Source organism: Tinamus guttatus, unplaced genomic scaffold (genome assembly GCF_059628265.1).
Source record: "Tinamus guttatus ecotype Peru unplaced genomic scaffold, ASM5962826v1 Tinamus_guttatus_pri_ptg000115l, whole genome shotgun sequence".
Taxonomy (NCBI): Eukaryota; Metazoa; Chordata; class Aves; order Tinamiformes; family Tinamidae; genus Tinamus; species Tinamus guttatus.
Genome location: NW_028288649.1, coordinates 4,651,976 through 4,667,700, shown reverse-complemented (window position 1 = coordinate 4,667,700; position 15,725 = coordinate 4,651,976). Strand labels below are relative to the sequence as shown.

The following is a 15,725-nucleotide window of genomic DNA, read 5'->3' as shown; positions in this document are numbered from 1 at the left end:
GCTCCCTAATGAAGTCCTCTGGCCTCAAGCGGATACAGGGAGGGAAAAGGTCCTGCCAGTCTCTCGATAACTCTGATCTCTGTACCCTTAGCTCTCATTCTGGGCATGGACGGCCTGGATGAACTCTGCGTGTATGTATGTTTAGGTGTCCTTGTCTGCCATTGATGCCAGATTTCATGCTCGAAAGATAAAACCAAAATATCTCTGATCTAACATATCCCTTCCTTGTATGCATTTCACACCACCTCTCCCCCCACCCTGGAAAAATCAAGCAAAAGTAGAATGGATCTCCTTGAATATATTCACCACTGCCTACTCTTCAGCTATTTACTGGGGGCAAGGAGCAGAGGTGGCATTTAGTTCACTGGCAGCCCCAAGTGAACTAAACAAAAGCCACCAAAGATGATTTGTTCCAATTGTAGCAAATACAGCAAATCTTAGATTCCTGGTATCCTGTCAGCACTTAGGTGTATTTCCTGGAAACCCAAATCTGCCGCTTAACTTAATGGATCCCTTTTTCTTAAAAAAAAAAAAAAAAGAAAATAAAAGCTTCAGGAAGGGTCAAGGCAATAAAATCCTGGTTTGTTTATGTACATAAACAGCCCTGGGACTTAACACACTTGTTTCAAGCTGAGACTTTTGTGGTGCTGCCAGAATGGTCAATTAAAACTGAGCACCTGCATAAACACGGCAACACTTGCCACAAAGGCTGCACCACCGCATCCGCTACCTAATCCCCAAACATTGCAATAAAAACTCCGTCCCCACTGAGATGTGGCTAAAAAAGAAAAGCAAATGAAGAAAAACCTATCCAACAAAAAGCGGGATGGGAACCCACAGCCCTGCACCTGCTTGAGCCATGGGAAGCTGCACACAGCGTCGTTGGGAAAGCTGCCCATGTGGAGCAAGAGCAGGGTTGGTGCGAGCTGCTCTCATCTTCCCACTGAGCCCCAAATGTGCTCCAGGGCCTTCCCTGCTTTCACCTGAGCCTTTGGCTGCATCACAGCCAGGGCTGCGGTTTTGTTGTGCCCTTCCCTACGGCTTGCTTGAAATTGTATATAATCTGCATTCGGTGCTCCCAACCTCGAGGCGCCTCCCTCTGCAGTTGCCCTCTGTTTTCCCCAGCCTGTGCAGCTAGTGGAAAAATCTTCCCTGCTTTTAGACGTTCTCAAGACATCTCCACATGCTGCCACCTCCAGACAGCCAGAGAAAGGTCAAAGAGCCCATCTGCTGCATTAACACCCCTGTGGACTGAAAAATGAGTTCCTGGGAAGAGTCTAGAGAACTCATGGATTTAAAGGTCTACATTCCCTCTTTTTCCTCCCCTCTCCTGCTTCACGCTTGTAATGCACACGCCAGGGGCAATGTGAGCCCCTGTTACGCCTGGAGTTGTACAGACACCATTAATTCCTGTCTCTAATCCTGAAAGAAAGTAAAAAAGCAGATGAAGCATATGGCCAGGGCAATGATTTGGCTGGAGAAATGAGAAGGAAGAACTGGTTGTGAAAATAGCTAGTAGAAATAGAAATAGGTGCAGCTGAGGTATGAGGTATCGCCTGTAGGTAATCGTGTCAGCACGTCGCAATATGCCCGGCAGCGCCCTGTGAACATTACAGGTGTTGAGCTGTCAAGAAGCACTTGAAGCATCAGTGTGAGAGAAAATGGAAAATGTTCACGTCTTATGCTACGCAAAGCATGTCAGAAGGTCTTAGTTAACTTCTCCTGTGTGAGAGGTTTCCCTTTCTTTAAAAAAAGGTCTAGATCACTTTTAATTTGTCCCAGATAATGTTTGAGTAATTAGACTCAGTCAAAGACCCCATGGCTGCCATGGCACTTGGAGCTCCTTGGAAACCCTTGGCGCTGGCCAAGAGCAGGTGAGGAGCTGGGATGAGCCCTTCTGCTGGTGGGCTGATTGCGCTGGACCTATAGTGGCCGCACAGCTCCTGCAACCTTGTCTTTCTTTCCATATGAGTTTTCTTCTCAGGGTGAACCCAGGAGCACATTTTACTGCCCAGTGCCCCAAGGGAAGGCAAAGGTGGAGGAAGAGCTTGCTGTGGAGACAGCAGGGGTTGCGGAAGGAACGGAGCAGAACCTGGCATCCAAATTCCTCGTGGAAGTGCATGGGAAATCCGGAGGGCCGCCGCAGCGGGCAGAGACCAGTGCTGGGGCACGGGGTCGGCCGCTATCCCCATAGCCCTGCAGGGCCCTGGCCTCACCGCGGGGATCCGAGGGGGCCTGCAAGCAGCGGGAGACGGGCTCGTCCTGCAGAGGCTCTCGTGGGTCTCCATCATCCACACACCAGTAATGTGGCTGCAAGAACCGTATCGTTTCACAACCCTTCCCCAGCACCACTGCAGGGACTGTCTGAGAAGTCTCAAAGTTTAGAACTTCTCAGCAACACCAATAATCCTGCTAATTAATCCTCCTAATCCTCCTAATGCTCTAATCTAGGATAGATATCCAGTGCTAGAAGACAAGTTCTCTTCAGCTTGCCCTTCTTATCGCTCATCATCTTTAATCCAGAAAGAACCCGGGAGGCTTCCAGAGCTGTGAAGAAACCCCTGCACAGAGCCAAGTTTTGAGGGAGCACAATCCAAGAGAAGGCTGACACAAAAACAAATGCCTGACTAATGCTGGAGGGAAAGACTTGTCTGCACACAGGGGTGGCAAAAGCTGCCGGGGGGGGATTTTTCCTTTTGTTGCTTCACTAATAGTGCCCATGTCTAACTGGGGGCCAGCAATGTCCCTGCTTCTCGCTTGAAAAATGGGTGATGGAAGGAGGGGGAGACGATTCCAGCCTCTGGGAGTGAGAGGGGCAGCCCTCTCCATTGCTTCCGTAACGTGCCCAGGGCTGCTGGTTGGCATCCGCGCGCTCGCCCCGCGCACACTCCTGCAGGGCCCTGTCCTGGGTTCGCCTCGCGCCGCGGCTGCCGCCACGCGGGGCCGGCGCTTGCGCTGAGCTGTGTTTGCTCGCAGCAACGTTAGTGGCTGCTGCTGCAAGCAATCTTTCAAAGCCCTGTTGACATTCCCTTGGTGCTGTCCCCATGGCGGGAGGGGAGAGAAACGAGAGCAAACAGCTTCGCTCCTTCCCTTTGACTTGCCGACGTTCTGCAGGAGATATGGTGCAGCTGCGAGTGTTTGACTTGAAGTTTTACTTTGGAGCTGCCAGTGGCAGCCTGGAAGGAGCGGAGGGCTCTGCAGGCTCACGCAGCTGTGCGTGGTGCCGAAGGCAGATGCCGGTAGCGGGATGCGGCACGTTGCGCGAAGCCTTGGCATCAGCTGGCTCCGAGCGGCTGTGGCCAGACCCCGGGCGCTGCAGGGCATGCCCGTAAATCTGGGTTTTGTTTGGAAAGCAGCCGTGAGGGAGGGAAGAGGGAGTTGTGTGCGTGTGCCTGCTGGTCTGCAGGGGCATCAGTGCTGTGGCGCAGCTGGGGACCGGCCGGCGCGAGGAGGGAGCTCCGCAGCCGTGGCCGGGAGGAGGGCACCCTGCCGGGCCAGTGCCACCCGGGACGGCGCGCGCGGACCCAATAGCACTGGGCTGCATGCTGCCGCGTGGCTGTGGAGAATTGGAAGCCCGGTGAAGTCCGATGCATTACCGGCATATTAGTGTTGCTATTGGCATTATGATTGCCACAGTATTAGGAGCCGTGTCAGGAGGCTTGCCTGGAAGAGGTCTTGCCACGAGAGCGGAGGAGCCACCGGCTCTCGGGGAGGATGCCCCAAGGCAGCCGCCATCCGGGCACCGATAGCAGCGGTGCAGTTCAGGCCCGGAGCGTGTTTGCTTGGGGCAACCTCGGCTGCGAGCGCTTTACAGCATTGCAGGCCGGGCCATCAAGGCTCTTCCTCCTGAGCTCTGGGTCGCTGAGCGCCGTCTCTGCTCGTGAGCCCTTTCTCAAGGCGGGCTGTAAATCTGCTGCGCGCTGGCGCAGCCTTGGCCCCGCGCGGTGCCCACGTCGGCTGCCTAATAGGCTGTTCCTGCAGCGATGCTGCCGCTTCTATCATAAATTCAATGATCCTCCTTTTACTGATCATTAATCTGCTTCGTTTCCTGACAATTTTATACCCTCTTGATAAACTGTTTGTCTAACCACCTGAAAGCAACAATGTCACAAGCTGTACCTAAGGCATTCTCCTAACTAATGAAGAAAATCCATCACAAGAGGGCTTTATCTATTTCTTCATTGGATGTAAATAAAATGCCAGGCTAATTTACTCCCATTAATCTTAAAGGCCATTGCTACAATGATATTCCTATATTGGAGTGGATTTTCTTCTTTCTTTCATGGCATAAATATTTAAACAAGTACCAAAAGCATAAATAAATTGCTTTCTAAATGCCAGATTATCCTCCTATCCAGCGATTTAGCAATAAATGTGGATTTACTTGCTAGCTCTTGTACTTTGGATGGTAGTTGGCCCTTTTGGCCTTTCACCCCAGCGTATCTCCATACATGACTCCTCGTTAATTCAACAGCGATTTTTTTATTATTTAAGTGCATAAATGTTCACAGATGTTCCCACATGTGTGTTCAGCCAGCAAACTCACAAGGTACAAATAAGAAAATGCACAAACAAATTCAGCGAGCTCCCCAGCGCGAGGAGCGTGCAACGTCGGGGCCGAGCGGATGCCGGCGGCGGCAGCGCCCGGGCTGCACGCGGAGGCTGTGCCCCGAGCTGTGCCCCGGCGCCTGGAGCTGCAGGATGGTCTGGAGTGCCCCCGTGCAGGCTCCAAGCCCGAGGAGATGCTGAGAGGGACGGAGCTGGGAATCACTGCCTTGCTGCCTGCACGGATGCCCGTGTCCCCGGAGCCAAGGCCACGGGTCCCCTCGGGCTCCTCAGGACGTTCACAGGTGACGAGTGACTCCAGGTGGCTCCAGGCTCTCCCAGCCAGTCCTTGGGGAGACGAAGGGCTGCTCTCAGGTGGAGAAGCTGGTGCAGACACAGCATCGCCCTGCAGTCAAGCACCAGTGGGCCCAGCTCTCCGGCTGGGGTGACTCTGCCCGTCCCGGCTCCAGCACGCGGCTGCTGAGCAGGGACACGGCTCCCGGCAGAGACCCGCAGCCCACCGAGGGCCGCTCCTGGGACCAAGTGTTGACTGCATGGGCAAAACGCTGGAGAGGGACAGAGACGTCCTGAACTAGCCAAGCCCTCTTATCTTTCTCTCCTGTTGGCTTTGCGTCTGAGGTTTCTTTCAGCCTTGCACTTCGAGAACATATTTAGCGGGGACTTGTCGGTGCCCTATCACAGCGGCTCTCGCTGCCTGAGCTGCTGGGCAGAACGTAGCGAGATGACAAGGACAGGCTGGGTTTTGCCAGAGATGTCAGCCTGCTCTGGAAGCATTTTGCACTTGAGATTGTCTCCTTTTGTTGGAGTATTTTTGCATTTTCCTTAAAAGATATTTCTGCAAGCTGTAGAAGAAGTTTCATGCAGACAAGCCTAGGAGAGCAGTCAGAGGCATTTATAGCAGAAAGCAGGGCTTGGCATTGGCTTGTGTTCTAATCCTCTCACAGCTTAAAAAAAAAGAGAGAGAGAGAGAAAAAGATTTAAACTTTGAAATCCCACATTCAAAAATAAAATGCACCTTGGCGGCAGACCAGGCTACCAGGCTTGTCTAATTTGGGGAGCGCGGGCCAGCTCTGCAGGGCTGCTGCTGCCGGGTGCGCGGCACCCACTTGCCCAAGGACGACAGAGCTCGGCCCATGTCGCTTGTCCTCGCTGAAGTCACCTCGGAAGCACCTCTCTGGCAAGCCCCATGGCAAGCCAACGTCTCTGCTTTGCTTGTTTTGGAAACTGGAGAAATTATTAAAAAAAAAAAAAAAAAAAAAGGAAAAACTTGTAGTGACTTCCCTGAGCCCTGACCAATGCCGCTTGGTCAATCTCTCCTCAGGTTCTCCGGCACCTTCCCAGGAACTGTTCAAGCCCACAGGCTTCAAAGCTGATGGGGGAAAAATGCATCCAAAATCTCACTGAAATGCAGCTCCTTTGCAAATTCCATGTGGAGACTGTTGTTTAACGAATACTGGTTAACGTTTTGGCCAACCACTGGTGGGGTATTTCAGGAGCAGTGTCCGCCTCCTCTTTCCTACCTCCTGGGCTCCCTTGTCTAGGGTGCCCTGGAAAAGGGCATCCTACCAAAGGGGGAGGAAAAAAATTCTGAAGAAGCAATGCTCCAATGCTCCCATGCTCCATTTCAGATCATAAAAACCGAGGGGTGCGAGGTATATCCGTGGCTGCAAGGTGTACGTTCGCCTCGGGGCGAGGGTGGTTTAGAGTGATGATGTCTCCCTGAACACGGTCAGCTTGTGCTCCTGGATGTGGCGCAGTAAGATCTGCCCGCGCCTCTCCAGCGTTTGCAGCCAAGGTCGCAGGCCTTCGGAGCCGCCCTGGCTCTCCCAGAACTCCCGATCCACGTACAGAGACTTCAGGAGCGCCTTCTGCAAACAGCCCGACCTGAGCATGGCCACGGCCGTCTCTGGGAAGCTGGAAGAGAAAATGAGGAAAGAGAGAAAGAGAAGGGTGAAGTCTGGCAGGGAGGAGAGCATTGCCCTTTCCCCATGTTCGGGCTTGGGTTCCTTTCCTCTCTGCATGGTATGGGAATCGTGCTGCAAATGGGCATTTTGCTTGGACATGCAGGTGTGAGGAGCAATATGCAAAGCTGTCTGGTGCCCAAGCAAAGTGCCTCACGCACCAACCCCACTTGCAGCACGGCCGCAGGACAGATTAATTAGAAATGGATCCAAACGAGCACCAAGTCAATGGGCCGATAATGCATCAAATACGCGCCAGGCAAGAAATGGTGCAAGAAATGCCAAAATGTCTGATTATTTGTTGTTTTTGCACAGCTGCCAATGAGCAGGAACAAAACCAGGTGCGGGGCCTTGGAGCGCGCTGGCCGCCGGGCTGGTGCACGGCAGGCACATCCACTGGCAGCACACACGAGCACGCACAGCCTCACTCCTCCCTTGTCCCAATTTTTTCCACACTAGGACCTCCGTTTGCTCCGTCCTCGCCGCAGTGTCAGCCCCGGTCTGTGGGACGCAGCAGCTCCGCTCACCTATCGATGCCTTGCAGCAGCCTGAAGTTGAGCTTCGCCTCCGGGTGCTGCGGGCGGCCCGCGTTGTCGATGAACACCAGGCGCGACGGCGAGCTCCTCCGCACCTGGAGCCGAGGGGACGAAACGTCCTCATATCACAGGTGCCTTTTCAGGAGATTGGTGGGTTGTTTTTTGGGGTTTTTTGGGGGGCACACAGGAGTGTTCTGAGCGCGCCTGGGGCTTGGCATCGCCGTTTGGAAGGGCAGGCAGTGGCCTCCCAGTGGGGGAGCACCAGCATCCCGCAGTGCCGGCGCTTAGGCCCGTAAGCCAATGGCCACATTACCCTCCATGCAGGCCTCCACGCCACGTGCCCGGTTACTGCATATAGCGCTCAGCTTTGCACCTCTGTGACTCAGCTGCCACACACCTTTCCCCTCGTGTTCCCCATTTTATGGGGTTTGTTGCTGTCTAGGGACAACACTCCCTGGCAGCCCCCCGCTCGCTCTCGCAGTAGGAGAAAGCTCCCACCGCTGGGGTGAGGAGCTGGTGCTCCTCACAGCACGATGCCGTAGGCGCAGCGGCTCCAGCTGGCCCCTCCGTCACACGCAACCCCTGGGACGTCACCCGAGGGAGACAGGGAAGGGGCGCCCTACCAGGATGTGGACCAAGGCGAGCTCCGCGGGGTTCCGGCACTTGGCGTGGAGCATCTCCTCCACGCAGGGCTCCCCCGGCTCCGGCTGAAAGCCGCAGCAGTAGCGGTCCAGGCGGTCGTGCACCTGCGGGAGACACGCGGGCTCCTTAGCGGGCGAGGGGCTCCCGTCGCCTTTTGTGCGTTTCAGCGGCGTTTCTGCACTCGGTACTGGTGCAGATGGAGCCTGCTTCCAGCTGACACCAAGGGGAGAGGTACACAGCAGGGAATGAAAACGAACAAATAAATAAAATCAAAAGGAGGATCTAATATTTGAAACCAGAAAAAGAGATTTTCTTCCTCAGGCTGAGTCTTGCTTCACCAGGTGATGGTTTCAGCTGGCTCCCTTTTCATGTATGCAGTTTAATCCATCCTTACCAGTAACCTAACAGCTCTCAGTGAACAGAAGAGGAATGGAAAAGGATCAGTAACAGAAAAAGCAATTTATGCTTTACACAGAGCATGCATGGTGCCTAAGTTAGGCCATGAAAACTTGCATTAACTATATTTGCATTTAATTTTTTGCAGGCACTGTTAAACCTCCCTGTCGCTGAGGCTGTCAAGCAAAATGCAAGCGCCTGCCTGTCCCTGCTCCTTCCCTTACGGCAGCCGGCAGCCGTCACCAGCAACTCTTTCATTTGCAAATCTCTGAATTTACTGACTGAAAGGCTGTGATGTGTTTAGACTCAGAGTTATCGACATCCCTGCTAGCAACAACCCTGAACCAGCAAAACAGGCATTCACCGCTGGAAGGAACATGAGGCAGAGACATCTGGCAGTAATTAAATTATTGGACATTGATATCCAAAGCCAAAGGGCTGCCTCCCCTCTGAGGAGACCTGTAGAAGAAGTTCGGCCCTGAGATTGCTATGGATTTCCAGCCCCTTGCACAGCACTTCCACCCGTGCCCTTGGGGGAAAGGAGGGGAGCCCACCTTAAAACAAGGCTCATCCAGCTTTAATGATCCTGCCTTGATAGCCATTTAGCTTTGTTAGTTTAATAGCTCTGATGGCCTATAAAAATAGGTATCTATATATGTGCATATATATTACATTATGTTGTATTTATTATATGTATAGTAATATATATATGCATGTATTATATGTGTATTATATGCATGCATCCATACATATATTTGTGTGCGCGTATGTCCTGCAGACACACGACACTTCCCTGCACAAGTCCGGGAGGGAGAAGGGGGCAACTCGGGCTGTTCGGGGTGAGGGCGCCGAAGGGCCCGGCTGCGGTGCCGAGGCCTGCGGCCTACTCGCTTCCTTGGGCTCTTCCTGCTCCGCCGGGAAGGGCTGGGGCTCGTCCCAGGCAAGCCTGGGGTCATCGGTCCACAGGTGACAAATGGCCGCAGCCAAGAGGCCCATGGAAGGGGCCTGTGTTCTTCTCAGCCTGGTAATGAGCAGGATTTGGCAATTACAGCAGGGCTGCGCTTTGCGCGGGTTCAGCCTTGGTCCCCAGCATTGAGCAGGCACTGGGGAAGGGGTGCGTGAAGCACAAAGTTTGATTTCCCTGCCTGTTGTGTTCATAACTCTTTTGGAAGTGAGATTAGTCCCCTGCCAGAATTCCTTAACAACTCCCTGTATTTCCTGACATATAATGAAGCACTCAGGGTTAATATTTCTCCTCCGGTAGACTCACCAGTTAAAGCACTACCGTCTTTTGACAGGAAAAAACATTGAAATGAAAGAAAACACAACATTTCTTCTCTGCATTTCCTTTGCTTTGGTACTGGAAAGCACAGCACACCAATTTCTCTCACCTACCATGTTGTTTTCCATCATAGAAGAATTACTAGACTGTACAGAGCATAAAGAAAATCTGAGATGATTTATGGAGACCTCATATGTGCTCACGCAGCAGAAAGATGGAAACTCTGTGTATTCATGGACGGAATGTGCAGAAAGCTGTTATGGGATGTTGTTATGGGATGTCTCCACCTTTTGGCACTGATAGCCACATGTGCTGCAAAAACGATGCCCTGCTTCCCTTACTATACATTAACATAACCACACGCATGGGCTGCTTTTTTTTCGGCCCTTTCTCTTCTTTTCTGAAGGTGGAACTCCACTTTGACCATGTGTCCGTCAAAAACCAACCACCCTGCCCGGCTGGTTCTTGTGTGCCCAGCTGGATACGCAATGCCGCTCCTTCCCACGCGCTGGGATGTGGGTGTTTTCCCACTGCTGGGGGCTCTTTGAGGAAACCAAGGGAAGCGCCTGTCAGACCAGCACAGGTATGAGCTGGAGGCTGAATCCAGCTTGGACGTGTCCAAGACGTGTCCCCAGAAGATGGACTATCTAATTGTTGAGATGTTGAGAGCATCTCTGATGTGGTGACTGACTCATTGACTCTCCTTGTGTCACTTATACTCATTCACACTCATCAGAGCCAAAATGGCCTTAATGAGTGGCACAATAGATCCTCCTGGCATAAAACAAAGATATGTGGAAGTCATTTTCCAACCAATGAGTTCAAAGCCCATTATAAGCACCGCCTATTTAGGCCCTTCCTTATGCAGTGAAATAGGGCAATATCCTACAGATAGGGAACTCAAAGACCTGAGACAAGGTCCCGGAGCATAGCCAGGACTAGAACCAGTTCTCCAAGTGCTGACAACTACTTCTCCCAACTTCCTGCTTGAAAGGAAACACTGGAAATCACAATACAAAACCACATTAAAGTATTTTGCCATACTCAGGATGCAGTTGGATCCGCCGGGACCATTAAATCCTGAAGACTGAGGACTGAAAGTAGTTAAGGAGTCAAAAAGGTAATGAAACTCCAGACATTTGTTTTGGTCTTTCTGCCAGACATAAAGAGAAAGACAGGAAGGATGAGGCTTGTACTTGCGCAGGGCTGACAAGAAAGGGTATCATTCTTCATTACTGAAGTTCCCAAACAAGACACCAAAGTGTGTGTCTAACTCTTGCATCACTGAAAAGATGTGGGAGCTGGGGAGAAAGCCATGCAAGCCCAGGCTGGGTGGCGAGACGCCAAGTATCGGAGAGCAAGACTGAACTGTGGGAGACAGGGCTCATCCAGGAGCCAGAAGGGCAGAAAATCCTATAGCCATTAAATCAGGCTTTGGATCGTCTTCTGCATTCCTTGTCTGTCAGCAAAGAGCTCTGAAAGGCACTGGAAGGAAGAGAAGGGCTTGTATATTCATCCTATGGGAAAGCAGAGAAAATAATTATGTGACTATTGAATTAAAGGCTTCATCACAATGCACAGCAGCAGGTTTCCTGAGCAGCCTCTGTTTGGGGATTTGGATCCTCCTGGGGCCTCAGTTCAGGCTACTTTCAGGGCAAGGATGCTTGGAAGAAAAGCGCTGAGAGGACACCAGGCTCCGGCCTGAATCGCGCTTGGCTCTGCGAAACCATGCAGCAAACTTTGGGTCAAAAAGCTTTTAGTCTCCAAGGCAGGATCTGAAGGACAGGAGAGTCACACGAGCAGGTCACAGTGGGGAGAGGATGGCAGCGCTATCAGAACCCGCACGAAGCTCTGCCTGGCTGGGAGCCTCCAAGCACTCACTTGGCCTGGGGCAGTTTTCACAAGGAAAACTTTGCTTCCATGGGATGCAGGAGGGAAGTTATGGGAAGAGTGGCGAACCAGACAAGGCATCTTCATACTCCCTCTTCACTTGGCTAGGACAGGCTTTGCCGGGCCGCCTTGAAAGGCATTTTGGAAGCTTTCTGCTTATTCTTTGCCTGTATCTGTTGAAGGATGGCAAGTCAAGGGTGTCTGTGTGGTGGGAGGACAGGGTTCTGCGCTTTCTTTTAGTATTGGATTAGTCCTTTATTTTGTCCGGATGGTTTTCACAGGCAATTAGTTTTGTGGCTGATTCTCATTTCTACTGAAGAAATGGAATTTCCACTGTGAAGACCCTGCACAGCCGTCTGGAAAGAGGCTGTAATGTAAAGGGTGTCCCAGAAGAGGACATAACACTGCTGAAGGACTTCAGAGTCAACATGCCAATATTTTTGGTCCTTTTTAGAGACAAAATCAGCAGCTGCTTCTTTTTGACAGGCTGCTTCTGAGTTTTTCCTGTGGTAAAGCCTTGTAATGAGAGGTTTGCCTCTATAGACAAACTCAGACATGCCAGATTCAGTCTTGGCTGGACATAAATCAGCTGCCCTGCAACGTAATGGGAATTTTGCGCTCAGCAACAGTAGGAGCAGGACTGGGACCAAATTATTTTAACCTCTTATGTTTTAATGGGATTCCAGCACATTTACCACAGATTCAGGCTGGGCTCCCGGCCAGCAGAGCAAGGAAAAGAACAAGCAAGAGCATGTTGTCAAGCCAAATCAAAGGCAGCAGCGCTGTTCAAAACCACTGACCGACCCAAAGTTAAGATCAGTACCAAGCAGGCAAATGCCACCACCGCTGCCCGACAGGAGCTAAGCCACATTTTCGGGTCCTGCTGAGCGAATAGCCATACCCATAGTGAGCCATGTGCTCTTTCTGAGAAATTATTCTTGGCAGCATTTTTTTCTGCCTGTGCTGAAGGGCTGAGTTTAAGACAAGAGGAGCCAAATTTGTGTCAAGGGGATGGAGGGTCACAGTCTGTGCCATTGGCAGGCACAGGGAAGGGAAGGCATCTGCACCCCTGTGTGCTCAGGAACCTACCAATAATGGGGGTATTTCCTATGGAAAAGGCTGTGAGAAATTAGTAAAAAACAAGCCAAAATTGAGGGGCCTTTAGTAGAAAACAATAAAGATTTCAATGCCTCGCTCTGAGCTATGCAGGAGAGTTCAAAATTCACAGCTGCTCATTCTCCACTAAGTACTGTGGGATGCTAAAGCTATTTCGGAAAGATGGCATTTCATTTCTAAAATAACCTGCTGACTTTGTGCCTTTTTACCTTTATGTGACTTTTCCACATGGGAAGAATCCCACTGGAGTTACTGCGAAATCCCGCGGACTGCTCTTTCATTTATCATTTCACTGTTTCAACACTCTGGAGAAAAAAAAAGCCTCATAAAACCCATTTTTTTTCCCTGGGGACTCAGTCTTTCTGTCGCACTCGATGGGATTTTGCCTGGGGGAGGAGAGAAAGGGGTGGTTAATCTGATTTGCTAGTTGGTGCTGAGCTGCTGCTTGGCCAAGCTGCGTCAGCACAACAGTCTCATGCTCCATGTAGCACTAAGGGAGAACAAAACCTCCATCTCCACAACCAAGGCAGCAATTATTAAACCCGAAGCCTCCAGAAAATTAGCATCTAGGAGTGGGAAATGGAAGATATTTTCGTTTCGAGACAACCTACTTCAGAAAAAAAAATGGACTTGTGCCTTCTTGTGCTGTGCTGAGAGATAGAGGAAAGCGTTCAAATGGTAACGCTTTTATTATTATTATAATAATAATAATAATTATTATTATTATTATTATTATTATTATAAAGATTTTGCCTGTGCTTGAAGCCTGGAGAACTTGTGAAACGGTGACATCCCGCAGGCTGGGATAGCAGAGCCGAAAAATGGCATTGCTCCAAGCCACCCTTCTCTGCCGTGTTTTTGTCTAGCAGAGAGCGGACAAGGGAGGCACAAGCCCCTGCCTGCCGGCCCATGGCGCTGAGACCTGGCGGGTCCCGCTCCAGGCTCCCTGGTGCTCCTCACCTTCTCCTGGCGTGGAGGACTGGCTGTTGAATCAGCTGCCTAAAACGCTGCTGGAAACGCAGCAGTGGGGCACACCGGTGTAAATATCTACCCGAGGTGCATGGCGAGGCACCCTTGCCCTGCCTGCTTTCCACAGTGAACCCAAGCAGCACTTCGGAGAAGGACTTTCCAGTTCTGTCTGTTCTGCTGGATCCCTGGAGAGAGGCCAGCGTGCCATGGAGAAATGCGTTGTACAAACACAAGCTTCCCTGGGGCGACACACCTGGAGAGGCTCCGGATAGCACGCGGGCCAGGGTGCCGCGCGGGGTGGTGCGTGCAGATTTCCTGGACCCCCTGCCCAGGTGTGCCGAGGGCTTTTGTGGTGGTGCCACTGGGTGAAGGTGGCGGTGGTGAGGAGAAGAAACCAAACCGCTCCCCAGCATCCGCTGCCAGCGATTCCTGAGGATGCATTGCAGGCTCCCAGTGCCTCTGGCAGACCAGAGGTTGCTTGTTTTCTGGTCACCAACTGTGGATTGACTAGTCAAAAAACAGAATTAAGGAACCTGTCAGGCTGAAAAGCCAACAAGATCGGCAGGAGCCCCAGCCTGCGGGCACGCTCAGCTTTCCCGGGAAATTGAATTATCCGGAGGGCTTTCACTAATGATCTTGGCAGGTAGCGGGATGGACATTAGGCTGGCATAAATCACAGCGGTGCCTTTGGCTTTGATGGATCACCGCTGCTTAGACGAAGGATCTGGCACTGAAATCTGCTTTTTGCTGCCCTGCGGGGCCTCACTGCAGCAGGAGCTTGGAGCCCCAGAGAGAAGGTGCAACCGCCCACCAAAACCAGCAACCTCCAAATCCTGCTCTGGCGCAGGGTTGCTGAGGGTTGCTCTCACTGCAGGTAGCACCAATACCCCTGCGAGGGGCAAGCCTGTTCTGGCCCCCATCAGCAGCACGTCGGCCTCCACGAACGCCTCAGGGAGCCAGCTAAAATGCGAGCATGGCTCTGACCGCAGAAGTGGGTGATTCTCCCCGAGTCCTGCCATGGAGCAGGGCTCCCCAGGCAAACACAGCTCAAGCAATGCTGCTGTGTCCGTGCTTGGGGCCACCCGCTGCCTGGGCCCCCACTGGGACCTGCTGGGAGGCCTCTGGGCTGTGGTTGACGTGGGGTAGGGAGCTCATCAGCATTAAGCTCCCATGAGCTAGGGAAAGGGAGGGGATCAGGTAAAGAGAGAAGGACCCAAAGGCAGGAAGCCTAGAGTGAAAGCACTTATGAGGGACACCTTGTTGGACGTCCTCTCAAGACACCTTGGTGCAACTCGCTCATGGAGCGAGTTGCCGCCAGCCCCGGCCTCTCCGGGGGAGCATGGGCAGGCAGTGAGGCCGAGCCCTTGCCACAGGGGCCCTACCTGCAGGAGGAAGTCGAAGAGCGCCAGGCGGCTCCACTCGGCGTGCGCGACGCCGACGCATGGCGCTCGCCCCGGCGCCATGGGGGAGCCGTCGGCGCCGCAGCGCTGCCGCAGCAGCGCCTGGTACTGCAGCCAGCCCAGGGCGAAGGAGTTCTGGTCGTTGTCGGCGTCCTCCAGGTGCCGCACGTCCGGCGCCCACCACACGACGGGCCGCGGCGCGCCGTCCGTGTAGCGGTAGGGCAGGAGGCGGCTGCCGAGGCGGCGCGCCACGGCGGGCAGGCTCCTGTTGAGCCCCAGCACCCTGTCCAGGTGGAACGCCAGCACTTCGTAGAGGTCGCTGGGACGCTTGATGAGGCCGCAGAGCCCCGCGAGGCAGTCTCCGTCCGGGCCGGCCCCGGCAGCGCCTGGGGCTGCCCGAAAGCCCACGCGCAGCACTTGGCCGTGCGCGGGGATGCGGGCTTTGGACACCACCTCGCCGTCCGCCAGCAGCCTCATCTTCTGCACGTCGTCGGCAGAAAACCAAGGCGGGATCTCCTCGCCGAACCGCAGGCTGCCTTCCTGCGGGGCATCGGGGACGTGGCCCAGTGTTTCTGGACACCTCCCCGTGGCCACTGACCCTCTTCCCACACGCAGTTCCATAGGATGCAGCGAGGTAGCATCGTTGCCTGCCCCCAGGAGCAGTGCTCCAGGCTCATGTGAAGGAGGCCGCCCAGGCTGGACGCCAGGTCTGCAGGGTGCAGAAGCGTTGGAAAGGGGCCCGCTGACCACCCCTGAGCATCCCTCCTTCCTGGGAAGCCGCCTGGAAGAGGAAGGGGCCGCCAGCGGCTGCTGGAGCCCGTGGAGGCGACCACCGTCCTCTGTGTCCCGCCGGCGGACATGGCCACGATGCTCCTCTCCCATCTCAGCGCGGAGCAGGATGTTCCCGTGCCGCCTCCTCCTGCGGGGCGGCCGCTGGCTCGGCCCACGCCGGCTGCTCAGCTCCTCC

At 53.3% G+C, this 15,725-nt stretch overlaps 1 protein-coding gene across 1 annotated transcript; it reads right to left on the bottom strand.

Moving 5' to 3' along the window:
- Positions 1–6,266: 6,266 nt before the first annotated feature.
- On the bottom strand, positions 6,267–15,283 carry GASK1A (golgi associated kinase 1A). The gene is made up of 4 exons (XM_010214316.2): positions 14,741–15,283; positions 7,687–7,809; positions 7,055–7,158; positions 6,267–6,480 (listed from the first exon to the last, which is right to left on the bottom strand). The coding sequence occupies exons 1-4, from the start codon at positions 15,233–15,235 to the stop codon at positions 6,267–6,269; spliced, it is 936 nt and encodes a 311-aa protein (XP_010212618.2). The 5' UTR covers positions 15,236–15,283.
- Positions 15,284–15,725: the final 442 nt, after the last annotated feature.